The 14907-nt window shown below is 34.5% G+C and overlaps 1 protein-coding gene across 1 annotated transcript; it reads right to left on the bottom strand.

The window, feature by feature from the left end:
* Positions 1 to 222: 222 nt before the first annotated feature.
* On the bottom strand, positions 223 to 12931 carry LOC145587601 (flowering time control protein FPA-like). The gene is made up of 4 exons (XM_081644332.1): positions 12498 to 12931; positions 11988 to 12362; positions 1816 to 3041; positions 223 to 1481 (listed from the first exon to the last, which is right to left on the bottom strand). The coding sequence occupies exons 1-4, from the start codon at positions 12498 to 12500 to the stop codon at positions 338 to 340; spliced, it is 2748 nt and encodes a 915-aa protein (XP_081500458.1). The 5' UTR covers positions 12501 to 12931; the 3' UTR covers positions 223 to 337.
* Between the last annotated feature and the right edge of the window lie 1976 nt (positions 12932 to 14907).

Genomic DNA, 14907 nt, shown 5'->3' with positions numbered 1-14907 from the left:
GGAAAGGATATATGTATACTTTCCATTGTTCATGCTTTAGGGCTAGGTAGAATATTTGACGGATTAATTATTATTATTTAGTTAAAGTGAAAGTAAACCCCTCATTTAAAGGTAAATTTTAATTAAAAAAAATCTTCTTTTTTTTTTTTTAAATTCATCAGGTATTACTATTTAGTACAGTGCATCATCGTGTTCACCTGCTTGGTGCAAACAGAACTTCCCTTCCAAAATTATAAAAAAAATTTTTAAAAAAAATTCTAAGTTAATCATTTTCACTAGTTTGGGGTAGAAGGGGGAGTGGAGGATTCTGAAATTCAACGCCTAACATCTCAACCAATTAAGGTGCCTTTCCTTGTTGGATTTGCTGAAGCAAGGCTGCAGCAAGTTGCAAGGTTGCTTGCAATCGTTTCTGAGGATCATCAGCTTCACCATCATCTTGTGCATTACCTGTGTTCACAATCTCTTGATTCCCCTGTGTTGCCACGGGACCAGCATGAGCAAATGCCCGCACGTTCTCTGCTTGCACTGGTTGCTGCTGCAGCTGACTAAATGGAGATGGTGACATGTCAGAAGAGACCTGATTTGCTGTTTGTGAAGCATTATATCTTGGAGGAACTCTTGACAGACTTTCATGTTGATTCCCGATGAAGCCAGATGATCTATAAACATCAGCAGCTGGAGGAGAGCGGTTTGTAGTTTGCCTTTGTAGCTGCCCCCGCAGAGAGACATCAGCATGCTGATCTTGTTGAAAACCACCCAGAGGCAAAGAAGGTACAGATGATGGAAATTTTTGTTCATGAAGAGACGACCTGCTACCATCAGAATAATCGGTACCAGCATCATAAATAACCCTGCTAAACTCTGTACCACGCCTACCAGAATTGGAATTATTATATCCTTCAGAAACAGGATATGCTTGCAATGTTGCATCCCGAGGGGCAGGGTAACCAGGTTGGAAGTTGTGTCTGCTTTCCATGTGATAAGGGATGCTTCCGCTTCCATGATCATAAGATGGGAATGGTGATGGAGCTGAAGCTTTGCTATTTCCTTGTAAAGATGCACGATCAACATCTGAAGGTATAGGAGAGGGACCTGACAATTGCAATTTGCTGTATGATGTATCAGAATGTGAATAAACGGCATCTCTATTTTTCATCTCATTCTCTAGAGGATGAGAAGCCAAGGTAGGACTAGATGGTTCTAAACTTAAAACGACACCAGATATACTTAGCTTCCCAGGTATTTTTAGTACATTCTCAGAGAAATCTGAAGGGGGGACAAGAAACAACGTGTTCCTATCATCCAACTTAGCAACTGCTGCCCGCTGCTTCTCTCCCAGATAATGCATAAATTCATTATAATATACCATATCTGCATCACTGGCAGGGACGAAAAAGACAACCCAAGAGCAGGCAGCCTGATAATAATGCTTAGAAAGCATATCAAGTCCAGTCCGTGCAGTGCAATCTAGGAACTCTGGCCTGCAAAAGAAGAGTTGTCACTGAGTTACCAAGAAAATGAAGGTGCATGGAGAGGAAATAACATGTAATGAACATAAAACCTTTTCACGCTATTATTGGTATTCGTGCTAATGGTGTACTGTAATATGCATTGTGCTATTATTGTATAATCATGATACTAATCTAATTGAACCAGTGAGAAATCCCACATTTTAGTGATACTCCACCCCCTTTGGCCCCTCCCCCTCCCATTTACTTTTCTTATTATTTTTTTAAATAAAATGGAAGTGATCAAAGCACAGTACTAGCTTAAACAGGTAACTTTAGGAAGTCATGAGGAAAGGTTTGTACTAACAAGAAGAAATCCATGACTTTTCCAACTGGAAAGCAACGAGCTTGGCAGACAGGAGTTCCACCCTTTGCTATAGTACCCTCCCATTTCCATTCCTTTGTTCCTCGCTGATGCAACTCAGAGGTGGTTCTTTTCCACTCAGCTGGAATTGATGATGAATTTGGAGGAGGTGACCAGAAAGCATCATGAGATGGTCCCCAATTGTCATGCCTATCCCCTAAAGATCGATTTAAGTTTGGAGGATTCTCTGGCAGTCTTCTATACGGAATAGGATGCCCGGACTCATCTGACAAAGAAAATTCAGGAACTAATCCAGGAAAAACATGCTTATCCTGGCTTACATTATGCAAAGGATATTCAGGAAGCTCCTCATGTGGAAAGGAATCGATTTTCAATTTCTTTCCTCTGTGATAGTTATAAGTATCCTCCGGCAAGTCCCTTAGATCTTCTGGAAATGGACTTTTTCTTCTCAGATTTCGAGGAGAAAAGTCATGATATTGAGCACTTCCATCTCTAAAAGGACTCCTACCATATTCCTGCCGCCCTTGTGGTGGACCTATATCTGGTCTAAGTTCATCAAATCTTCTGTCTTCATACGAACCACCAGTATGAGCCCATGGAGACTGCAGCCTCCTGAAGCTCCTAATTTCAGGATCTTCATATTCCATGTTCGGATGATGGGGGGCCCTAATACTTGGATCTTCAGGTTCTCTGACATTTCTATTAGTGCGTAAGTTATCAGAAGATCCAATCTGATTAAAGGACTTAGAATGTGGAGGAGGAGCATTAGGCCCCAGACTTCGCCTCCCACCAGCAAATGAAGCATGCTCTTTCCTAGCAAAAGAAATATGCACGCGTGGATTTCCAAACAATTTTCCTTGGAGAGTTTCTTTAGCCCTGCAAGCTGATGCTAGATTCCTGAACTGGACAAATGCATATGTACGACCTGGGAATGCAGTTATCTTGTCAATATCTCCAAATGGAGAAAAAGCCTTCCTTAATATTGCTTCATCCACTTTCAAGCATGAGGGAAAGCCTATCCATAAAATTTCAGTTGGATGGTCTGAGCCACGTTCATTTCTCCTTGGACTATCTGGATAGTATGCATCAGGACTAGCAGGACGCTTTCTGGATTCCCTTGGTGAGAATGCTGAACTTCTGTTTCGAGGTTGCAGCTCATCTCGATGTTGCAAGTACAACTCATCACGTGGAGGAGCAGATGACTTGTCCTGGGATTCAGAATCTATAAATTAAATTACTTGTATGCAAGAAAACACTACAATAAGCGGACAATCAGCAATCTGGAACAAGTGACAATAACAGGATAGCATGATCAAGCAGTCATAAAGGAGAGTTCCAATAATTTCAACAAAATATCATCTTTCATCACATTTATACAAGTTAAACAATTTGCATCTGTCTTAGACACTAACAGTGTAATTGACAAAGAATCACCCTCCCAATGTTCATTATTCATGTCTCCAAATATCCGGTTAATCATAGAATGTTCATATTCTTACTTTGAATCCCAATAAATCTGAGAAACAATTGCTCACTTTCTTACAAAAATATATCTAGAAAATCATCTAGCACACTAAGATTGTATGCACCATGAGTTAGTTATCTTACCAGTTGCAAAGAAATCAATCTAATCACATACCTGAGAATATCAACTAGAATACAGACCTAAATCATCCAAGACATGTAATAGTAGATGCCCATACAGGTACATAAACAGACAGCACCTTTACACAGGCAAATAAAGATAAAGCCACACAACTAACACAAGTACACATTTACTTATGTCCATACACAGAGAATTTTCTCAAAGTATAGCATCAGATATCCAAAATTATTGTCAGGATGTGCGATCTCCAGACATTATGGGTAGACAGATTTTAGGTAAATTATTACACCATTAAAAAACTAAGATACATCATTTACAGCAATGTAAAAAGAACCATACACTGCAAAAAACATCCAGATGTTAGCAAAAGAACACAGCAAATTCCGAAAACCCTTTGCATCATAAGTTTGGTTTTGGATGAGATGCAAAAAAAAAAAAAAAAAAAAAAAAAAAAAAAAAAAAAAAAAAGTAATAGATGGATGCTTTGGTGTGGTAACAGGCCCTATTTCTTTTCTTTTTCTATATTTGAAATGTTACATATTAGTAAATCAAATCGATTTCTGCCAAAGAAATAATACTTTGAGGCAAATTTTCAGTAAATACAATCTCATTTCCAACATTCACAACCCTTTAAGCAACATAATGCACAACCATTATTCCCACCCCTTATAACATGACCAATATCAAAAGAAGATAACCAAAAACCAAGAACCAAGATGAATAACTAGACAATGATTATCCATAAGCAACAACTTAAGGATAAATATTGAAAAGTTACTAAGCAGTATCCTATGCTTTTTTAGCATGGCTTCAGAAGCTTTTCTATGCAAATTGACCAGTTGAAAGCTTGAAGTTTTTATGAAACTTTGCTTACGTTTTCAAATCAGGAAATAATTCCATGAGTGTAAAATTAATTTGCAGCAAGAATCACCATTATCTTTACAACTTTCAGGGTGTACTCAATAACTGAATTCAGCTGATGCAGCTTCTAACCTTCCTTCACTACATCTATAAATTTTTATCAACAAACTAAATGCACATAGTGTCCCACAGTTGACACTTGACAGTATATTACCCTTACTCACTACAGGCAGAAGAAGTGTAGAACCCTTGACGCCATCCAATATTCATTGCATGAAAGTCAATGAAAAAGGTTGAACACACAATATTCAAGACACTTGAAGTCAAAGGATAAGAATGCAAAAGTGCCAAACAAACAAAGACATTCACTTTTTACCCCAGACAGATTTAATAAAAGATAACAAATAATGCCTCCACCACTACTCGTCTAACATTAATATTATTCATTCAGTGTGTAGTTATTACCTTGAAAAATAAGTTCCAAGTATTTTCAGATAAATTGATTTCAGATGAAAAGAGCACACCCTCAGTGAAGATCTAGACAAGAGAAATATAATATGACGATATATAAATCAATCAAGCTGGGACAGATCGATATGCAATCCCGTTCTTCAGCCCTTTGCTATAGGCACCAAAATTTCTTCATGTTATATCCTTACATAAAGTGATTGATCCAGCCAATGAATTTTAATCTATTATGAAATGAATATAGGGAAATCGATAAATCAAGCCTTCCAAGGTCCAAAACTCATTCTAAGGTAGTCAACAATTACATATGCTATTATTTATATATACAGGAATTTAATCCGTTTTGTAATCCTCGTATCTTAGACTTAAATTATGTGTTTCAAATTGCCTCTTTAGCCCCAATCCCACTAGCAAAATGCTCCACCCCAACCCCAACATCTAACATAAATAAATAAAATAAAACTTAAAAGCAAAAAAGCAAAAAAAAAAAAAAAAAAAAAAAAAAAAAAAAAAAAAAAAAAAAAAAAACAGAGAAAAGCAGGGGAAAAAAATTAATGAGTAAAAGTCTCGATACTTGTGGCAATAAAATCTTTCACTTAACTTTCAGCATGCCAAATACAAAATTTGTCCATTTCACATCAAAATGACCCTTTTTTTTCAACTCCAATACTCCACAAGGGCATAAGAAACTAGTGTAAGTAAGTTTCTACCAAAGCAAGCTTCAACAATTAAATGACACAGCAACTTTATGGGGTCTAATGTTCAAACTAATATAAGATAAAAGAATGTCATCATCAAACAAATATGAGATATAAGAATATCAAGTATTATCAAACTCCTAATGAGCAATGCTTGTATCAAAGAAACTAGAACAAGGATTCAGGCACTGTTTGCCAAATGATAAACTACAATGTAAGTGAGTTAAAAAAAAGATCTTAAAAAGTTGCAATGAATATTAACATTACCACACTAATTCAGATCACACAACTGCCAATCTGCCATACATCATAAAATAAGAAAAGTCATTCAAAAATAGTGACATGGTACAAGATTCTTCATTTCAAGTACCTGAACTAGCCAATTGACACTAAAAAATATGGGTATGAAATTCATATCTACAATTGAATTACCAGTCAGGCATGTCATCATATAATCATAAAGTTAGAACCATAAACCCAAAAATAAAGAGATAAAAAGCATATGCTTGTATCTAGGCTTAAGATTAAATTTATAAAATATACTAAAAATAAGGAGAATTTGTCAAAACAAACCTTTCAAAAATAACCTTTTGCAAGAAAAACCTTTATTAAAATTTTCTGACAACTTCTAACCTTAAATTATTTATTTTTTTATTTTTCTTTTTTGCAAAATACAACATTACAACCTTACCTTACTTTCCGACATTGACCGGCAAATTTCAGACGTTGGCCCGCACGTGGAAGTCACATGACCTTAAAAAATCCTATTTCCACCTTATCTTTCTTCTATTTCCACTCCATCTTGTTTATCCATTTCTCCATTAATTGCCAATACAACAATTCTTCAACTAAAGTATGAATTCCATTCTTATTTATGATATCTCAATTTAAATTCTTCAATTGAAGTATTAGCTTTAATCTCCTCTTAAAATTATCAAAAAAACATCCTATTTGCTTCACTCTACCCCTTTTCAAATTCACATTATCCTCCATCAATTCTCCATTGGATAATTTTTTTTTTTTTATCAAAAAACATATCAAATTGTAAAACAAATCAAAATCAAGTAAAATAAAATACAACCAATAAATTTAAAGGAGAATTTTTTTTTTTTTTTTTTTTTTGGGGGGGGGGGGGGATGTTTGAGTATGTTTCAAACAAAGACATTTGAAAATGCTAGGATTTAAGCAACTTCTCATCTATTCATTGCTTCCCCTTCTTTCATTAAAAAAAATTAGAGACATGAACCCTGATTTTCAAACATCAATTGCAGAAATTTAGACAAATCAGAGGTGGAAACATGCATAACCTTGGACAATATGGGTTGTATTAAGATTGGCAACATTCAAATTGAAATATCAATGGAGAATTTAATTGAATTTAGATCTTCCAAGTCTCTATTGAAGAGAGAGAAATAGAATCAAGCAAAGTTGGGAGGGAAAGGGGTATAAGTAAAAGAAATAAGGCTCATGTGAATGGCACATGCTGTCAACACTTGAAATTCGTCGGTAAACATCGAAAATAAGGTAAGGTTGTAAGTTGGGAAAAAAATGGAATAAGGTCGTTGTTTCTCGTCAAAAGTGTTATCTAAAAGGTCTTTTAGACATATCCTCCTATTACAAAATAAAAAAAAAAAATTAAAAAAAATCTTGAAGAGTGCTTCTCCAAACCAAATAATGCCTAAGTTATGTGGACATGTGTTTTAGATTACAGAACAACAAAACCATAAATGCTTTGTTCCAACACCCATCTCTAATTTCAAGACAAAATTACTTTTTTCTTCCAAAGAAAGACTTATCATAATCAAACTACAATTCAATGAAGACAAAGTAATATTCAGTCCATATATGTTAATGCCAGCAACTTTCATGCACAAGTAACACATGCACAGTTGTGGAATAATGATAACATAGGAATGGCTTCAAGTTCAAATGGCAGCTCATAATCACACTATAACGCACGGCAATATCACAGGTTATACAGATATAACACCTACAAGAAAGATGCTGAATTGATTAAGGTAAGAGACATTATAGTTGTAAAATTCTTTTCACCTGATATATTTGGTTAGATAAAAATCTCAAGTGGTTGTTTGGTTTACAAAAGAAGTGGAAGTTCTCATAAGTTTAAATTGATGGGAATTAAACTTCATAATCATTTTCTTAGGAATTTTCTAAAGTTGTTTGATGAGAAATGAGGAACTTCCCATAGAAATTTCTACTTACCTAGGGGAGACTAGGTTAGCAAATTCCTACATTTTGTGGAAAGTGGAAATTATTAGGAAGTTCTACTCCCCCATTTCACAATTTTTTTGCCAACCAAACAACTCACCAACCTTGCATTTCCTAGGAAGTCCCGCTTTCCATGTTCAGTTTTGTTAACCAAACAATCACTTAAGAGTTTCTAAAATAAGTTTGCCAGTGTAGGTGTAGTTTGTTTCTGTGACTATATGATCTACTATGCACCTTTATTGCCGTAGGTAGGGGGTGCTACCAATGGAACTTCTCATATACATATTCAACAGAATAGGGGGCAACCATGAATGGTTTTGTACACTAAACGTTTCACGTATAGGGCAGATCTCTTTAGTCTACAGAAAAAAAAATATACACAGAAGCTAAACTGCAACCGACTTCCCTTTATGTGAGGATGAAACAGGCAGAGTTTTCTTCCATTTGCTTTCTCAGAATTGATCTGAGAAAAGAAAATCTGATCTGTATGTATTGACCAGTATCCTAAATATAACATCTTTAGCCCTGCTTATTTTCATTTGTGTTCCTTTGCCTATTTAGTAAGATGATAGTATGATACTATATCTCTGATAACTTCCTTCTTGCAGTTTGTATTTACAATGTGATCTACTATACCCTTAATGGAAAAAGGCAGGAGATGCATTTACATAACTCCTCAAGCCCAAATTCAACAGAGATGTAGACTCGGAGTAACATGTACTGGTATTCAAGAGCTCCTTAAGAGTTTCAATTCATCAAATTCTGCTCTCTTACACTCTATATCTGTCTCTCTAGTATTAATTTCATTTTCTTCAGAAATTAAAAGATGCACAGTAGCTATGAGGTGCACCCAGTGTCCCAGTGTAAATTGGAGAAAGGATGAAAATTATTGCGCTCTTTTTCATCAGATTACTCAACCATCCATCTCTTGGGTAATGTAAAATGGTACCAGCATGTTATATGGTTTTGAGAACAAAGGCAAAGCCCCTAAATATTACGTAGCACAATTAAGTGGCTGATATTCATTTTAAATGCTCATACCAAACCCTTGACAGCATCACTAGACCTCCTTAATAAAAGGGCATGATACATGGTCATTAATGTGTAATCATGGGTTTATTGGGATTACACAATATGAGAATGCTACATCTTAAAAGTGGATGATAAAACTCATGCTATTGAACCCCTAACGTTTGATGCAAGTCCTTTAACAAAATAGATTTGAGACTTAATAGCTGAATTTCGAAGACATCCATGGTTACAGACGTGCATATCAACTCAAGCTCACAATATTATGAATCAAACTTAACAGGGCAGCAAGTCAAATCAGTCATTCAGCAAGTGTTGACCCCAATCAACAGGTTATATGAAGGCATAGGAAATTTGCTCAAGGGAAAAGCTTTACTAAATGGGTCTTCACAGTTAATACAGTGATTCCCAGATATTAGTTACTACTTTAAACATCTTTTCTCTTTAGGTTGCAACTGAAGAGATGACACTTGACCCCAGAAACTATGCTTTATCATATTGATGCTGAAAAATATGCTACTGCAAGCCAGTAAGTACTAATTTTATGTCTTAGTTTCCAAATAAAATTCTTTTTTTATTATGTTAATGATCAAAAATTGTGCACTACAATCAGAAAAATGAGTCTGGCAATCATTTATTTCTGTTGCAGTGTCATTTTAATACTTCAGCATTCCCAATAGAAATTAATAGACGTTTTAGCATTATGCATTTATGCCTGCCTTTTGGGAATGTACTGACAATCAGAACGTATGACATAACTAGCACACTTTGGGAGTTTGGATCGTAAAGGAAAGTCACATTACTAAATTTTATGCAAAGCAATGCATAGCTTTAGCGTAGAAGGTGCATAGTGGAAACTGGAAAGGAGCCATTGTAATGACTAGTAGGATAGTAGGAAACAGCATATTAGATACACCTTAACTTGATTAATGTTGGAATAGCAGCTGCATGGTTTCATATTATCAAGTTAATAGCTTCTTAATTTAAGGAACTGATATCCACAGATTGACAGCAGAAGTGCTATTTCATTTCAGTATTTTATATTGCACTGCACATTAGTTGTCTCGATTTCTTTAAATAAGTCTACTATTTAACTCTTTTTAGTATAATGAACCAAATTGAATAAGTCCACAACTAAGCTTTTTTTTTTAGTATGTGGTAACATTTGGTTATAGTAAATCAAACCAAATGTAATTTGGAAGCTACCCCTCTGCAATCAGTAGGGAAAGGAAACATAGTCATACAACTCATTCATGGTGAATGTTCTTTTGAGGCACTTGGACAGTGTATGATGTTAGTGTAGTGTCGTTTTATTCTTGGCGATGATGAATCTCTATCTGCAATTAATTAATTGATAATATTGGATATTAAACTATTAACCAATAAAACCTAATTTGTTTGGATAATATATCAAATGGTTCGTTTAGCGTCTCTTTTGGCACAAATTGGCTATTGAGAATGTTTATAAGAGAATCGTAATAAAATTTACTCATAATGAGGCACTAGTAACAGTCATATTACTTGAGCATATCTTGTCTTATATCATCAGACCTGCCCACTTTATATACTAATAAAGATTTTTTTTTTCCAAGAGAGAATGAGAGATGTAAGACAGAAGCAGTTCCACCAAGTATGATTCGAGTAAGAGCTGTATCATTTGTGAACCACTAAAGCACTGCACAATCATGACACATGAAATTTGTTCCAGATAATTTCTGTTTTCACTCATGAATCCCTTCAAGCTTTTTCATTCTTACAAAGAGCTTGGGCTCATTTATAGACCTAGCTTAGATTTTTCATTTCCATCATTGCTCCTCCCTGTGAGAGGCCAATTTTCCATCAATATAATTTTCCTCACACGAACTTTCAATCAGTAATAAAAATTCTTATTGCAATGTTGTTTATAGTTATTTCCGATATGCACCGTTTTTGAATCTTGCTGGGGGTTTTGAATCTAGTTTCTGGAATAAATTTTCCTGCTACCTTGAGAGTTTGGATTCTCAAGTGCTTCTGTGCTGTGCCGGAAATTTTTATCATTTTGCTGAAATCCTCTGCAGATTTTTGTTAAGACTCTGCTGCTGGTTTCTAAGTCCTGTTTGTAGTCTTCTCTATTCTATCTCTTTGTATATACACATTCTTTTGTTTGTCTTTTGCTGAATATGTTCATAGTATATAGGTCATCTTTCAAAATTTAGATCCTAGTAAAGCTCTATTCTTTTTTTCCTGTTTTTGTAGTTACTAGTTAGATTTAGGTCAAGAAGATGTCTCCTCTGTTTATGCTCTTAGAATTACTTCAGATATGGAAGCTATAGCATCATTATCTGGTTCTTATTAAGGGTTATGGAAGTTCTTTTAGGCTGAAGCTGAAGATATCATAGTTGCGCAGTAAAATTAAAGATAGGATTTCCGTGTGTGTAAATATCTATTTACTATCGTTGCACATCAGATATTGCCTCCGATTTACGGATTTGTTTTCTTCCAAAAGGACTGTGATATCTTTCCATATTGAAAGTAAAGCATAAAATCTTAGGCATTTATTATTTATAAACGTCATCAGCCCTAGGGATCTCCTCAATCTGTTACACCCTATAATAATCGAAGGTGCATATGCCACACTTTATTCCATGTGGAAGCAGCTGATTTTGAAAACTGATACAACCTAGTTGTATCCATGTTTATAGCCTAGTTGTATCCATGTTTCAATGGACATTGAATTTTCCTAATATTTACGAAGGAAAGTCCAGAAAGGCAGCCACAAGCAAGCACTTTTGGCTGTACATGTAAAGAATCCTGATATCCACTAATGTTTATAACGTCACCTGATTATGTCACCTGATTATGTCCATCTTTTTCGTGCTAATAATCAAATATATTTCCATATTTGAGCGCCAATGATAACCCTATGTTTTTTATAACTTTCGCGCCTACACTTAAAGTCATTTCCATATTTGATCACCAGTGATAACCCTACGGTTTTTACAACCTTGGCATGCCTGGTTTTCATAATGAGCTTATGATTCTTAGTGAATACTTCATTTGCTGATCATATTCATATTAAGTATCCTATTCATTACGGGGCAAAATAAACAAGTCACTTTCATAAGCAGCACCTCAATTGTACTAAACTTTTTCAATTTGAAAAACTCCGTACATTCAATTCCAAAATGAAGTACATAAGCAGAATGTATGACACAAACATGTTGGCATAGAATCACCAATATTACGACGAAAACGATAAAGGGTAGACAAAAGAAGAAACTAACCGACTTGGCAAACTCAATCCTAAGAGGCATGCCTGCAAGACTAAACCCTTGAAGCGAATTCAAAGCCTCAATTGCATCATTTTCCCTCACATAATTGACAAAGGCGTAGCTCCGACCGGGATGACAAGCAATGTTTTCGAGGTCTCCGAACCTAATGAAGTGATCAGCAAGAGTTGATTGACTAATGTGGTGAGACAAATTCCCAACCCATAAATGCCGGGAAGGAGGATTATTCTTGCCACGAGAAGGCTTGCTTTCGTCGAAACGAGACGAAGACGATGAAGACGACGAATGATGATTATGGTGTCGCTGACTATGGTACTGCTGTGTATGATGATCCCTCCTTGAATGATATTCCCTTCCAACTCTCCCACTCTATAAAACAACAAGTTCACAATCAAATCAATAAGTTTAACAATCAAATCAAAAACCCCACAAAATATAATCATTAAAATGGTAATCTAACAAATGGGTGTGAACTAGATTAAAGAGAAGAAGAGAGAAATCCACCATTGTTTTGCAGGAAAGATGAAGGCTTGTTCCAGAATTGCAGTAAATTTGAAGAATTGAAGAAGACGAATTTGATTGAAATGAATGAATGAGAGAATTGAAATGAAGATGAGATTAATCGAAGTGAAGTTTGCGGTGAAAAAGAGGGGTTTTTTAGGGTTTGGCTACCAAGAAAAAATGAATGATATTTCTTCCCCAATTCCTTTGTTAAAAAAAAATAAAAAAAAATAAAAAAGGAAAATTTCAAATTTGTCAACACTTTCAATTTTAAGTCAACTTTTTAATTAAGTTAAAATAAGTCAATCTTTATGAACTAATTTCTTAAGTCAATTTACTGATAACCGGCTGAAAAAAATGAGGAGATAATTAATTTGGAAAGTAAATTCATTTCCCTCCCAAACATTTAATTCCCTAAAAAAAAAAAGGAGGTGATTAATCTGAAAAGTCATTTCATTTCCCTCTCAAACATTTAATTCCCTCAACTACCCCCTTAGAGCAACTCCAATGGTTGTACTTAGGGACTTGCTTGCAATTTCAAAAATTTCCTATCTACTAACTTGACCATTGGAGTTAGAAAACTCAATTAGCTTGGCTAACCAAATTAGCTTTGCCAAGCTAATTTGCTTGGAATTAAACTTGCCAAAATAAAATGCTTATCACACCAATTAAGCTCTTTCCATGTATTTTCAATCCAACAACTACTACTAAACTAATAGGTAGCCATTAGAGCAAAAAGTAGCTAAAATGATAATTAGCTTAAAAGATGATGTGGCATGACAAGCTAATTGTCAAATTAGCTTGCCATTGGAGTTGCTCTTACTCCTCTATGTCATTCGCCATTACTCCATAGCTCAGCTTCAACCATAATTGTAAGAACTAGCTTATTGAAGGAGGAAAAAAGCCCCTTTTGCAGACAAAGAAGACGACGCGTTTCTATAAACAGCAAGTGCAGAATAAAAACTCTCAATTGCTCGATTACAGGTTTGATTCTGAACCCTAGTTCGTACTTTTGGATAAAAATTGTCGACAATGGTGATGAACTGGGAAAGATTAAAATTTTGTTAAAAATTGGGAATTGTTGAATAATTGGCTTTAAATTATGTAATTAAATTTATATGCACACAATTAGTTTTGTTTTACTTAAAACTAGGTAAAAGTCCGTGCGATGCACGATTTTTTTATATATTATTTTTAAAAAAAATTTCTTGTGATTTCTTAATCTCTAACAATTTTTTTTATTTAAATTTTTTGACATAAATTTCACATAAATGTTTAAATAGGGTGAATTTTCTCTTACATTATATGTTTTAAATTTTTTTATGAAAATTTCATGTCATTCATCAGATATATTTAGAATACAACCATTAATATCAAAAGATAATTTTTTTTTTATAAAAAAAAATATCTACTAATATCTAAAGATGATTTTTAGTTTTTTTTTTTTTTTTTTAAAAAAAAGATATTTTTAATTTTTTAAATAATTTAAATCCTAGTACATTAATGTTAATCTCACAAAAAGATAATATTTTTAATTAAACCATATTATATTTTGATTAATTTGCGTGTTAGAAAAGGATAGTTTTTCTTATCAGTGCGTTTCTGGTGCGGCAAGGTGCCACATCAGTAACCCCCTCTAGTAACCCCTGAAGTAACCCCTCTAGTAACCCCACATAAGTAACCCCTCAAGTAACCCCTGACTGACTTAGTAACCCTTGACCAAGTAACTTCTGACTGGCCTAGTAACCCCTAGTAACCCCCGACCTAATAACCCCTAGTAACCCTTGACCAACCTAGTAACCCCTAACCGACCTAGTATCCCCTAGTGTAGACACCCAAATTTGTCTCCCCAAAACCAAATCCAGTGATGAATATATTTCACGTCATTTGATTATCGAACAAAGTGAAAGTGTGAAAAGTCCAGTGATGTTGTTGTTTTTATTAAAATATCTCTCTTTCTGTTTTTGAAAATATTTCTTTTTACACTCTATTTATGAAAATAGGCAGTCCAATTTAGTTTGGTCCATGATAAGGATCCAATAATAGTGTGGTTGGATTGGGCTCGAAAAGAGGTTTCCAACGATATATTATAAGCCCAATTCCGATGAATAATGAGGAAGTTATGGTCGTAAAACTAATTTGGGCCCGAAATGAATTTTATATGTGGCCCAATGATCTAGAGGAGGGTATATTAATTATTATTCCTAAAGTTATTTGGATTGATTTTAATATTCTAGAATAATCTAGAAGGTTCTTTTAAATTCTAATGAGATTAGGATTAATAATTATATTTTAAAGAGTTTTATTTTGAATAAAATAAGTGTTTTGTCACAAACCTGATTTTAATCTGATCAACTCGGAATTAGCTGCTTAATCATATTAAGAAGAGGATTCCGCGTACAAAGCGTGTTTA

Source organism: Chenopodium album, chromosome 17 (assembly GCF_948465745.1).
Source record: "Chenopodium album chromosome 17, dcCheAlbu1.1, whole genome shotgun sequence".
Classification (NCBI taxonomy): Eukaryota; Viridiplantae; Streptophyta; class Magnoliopsida; order Caryophyllales; family Amaranthaceae; genus Chenopodium; species Chenopodium album.
Note: the sequence above shows the minus strand (reverse complement) of the source record. Positions and strands in the feature narration are given on the sequence as shown.

Excerpts from the sequence above, each read along its gene's own strand:
- LOC145587601 (XM_081644332.1), bottom strand. Across the intron at positions 3,042-11,987 it reads GGATTGAGTTTGCCAAGTCG|GACAAGTCATCTGCTCCTCC; the intron begins GTTAGTTTCTTC and ends TCTGAATCCCAG. Across the intron at positions 1,482-1,815 it reads AAAGTCATGGATTTCTTCTT|GCCAGAGTTCCTAGATTGCA; the intron begins GTTAGTACAAAC and ends CTTCTTTTGCAG.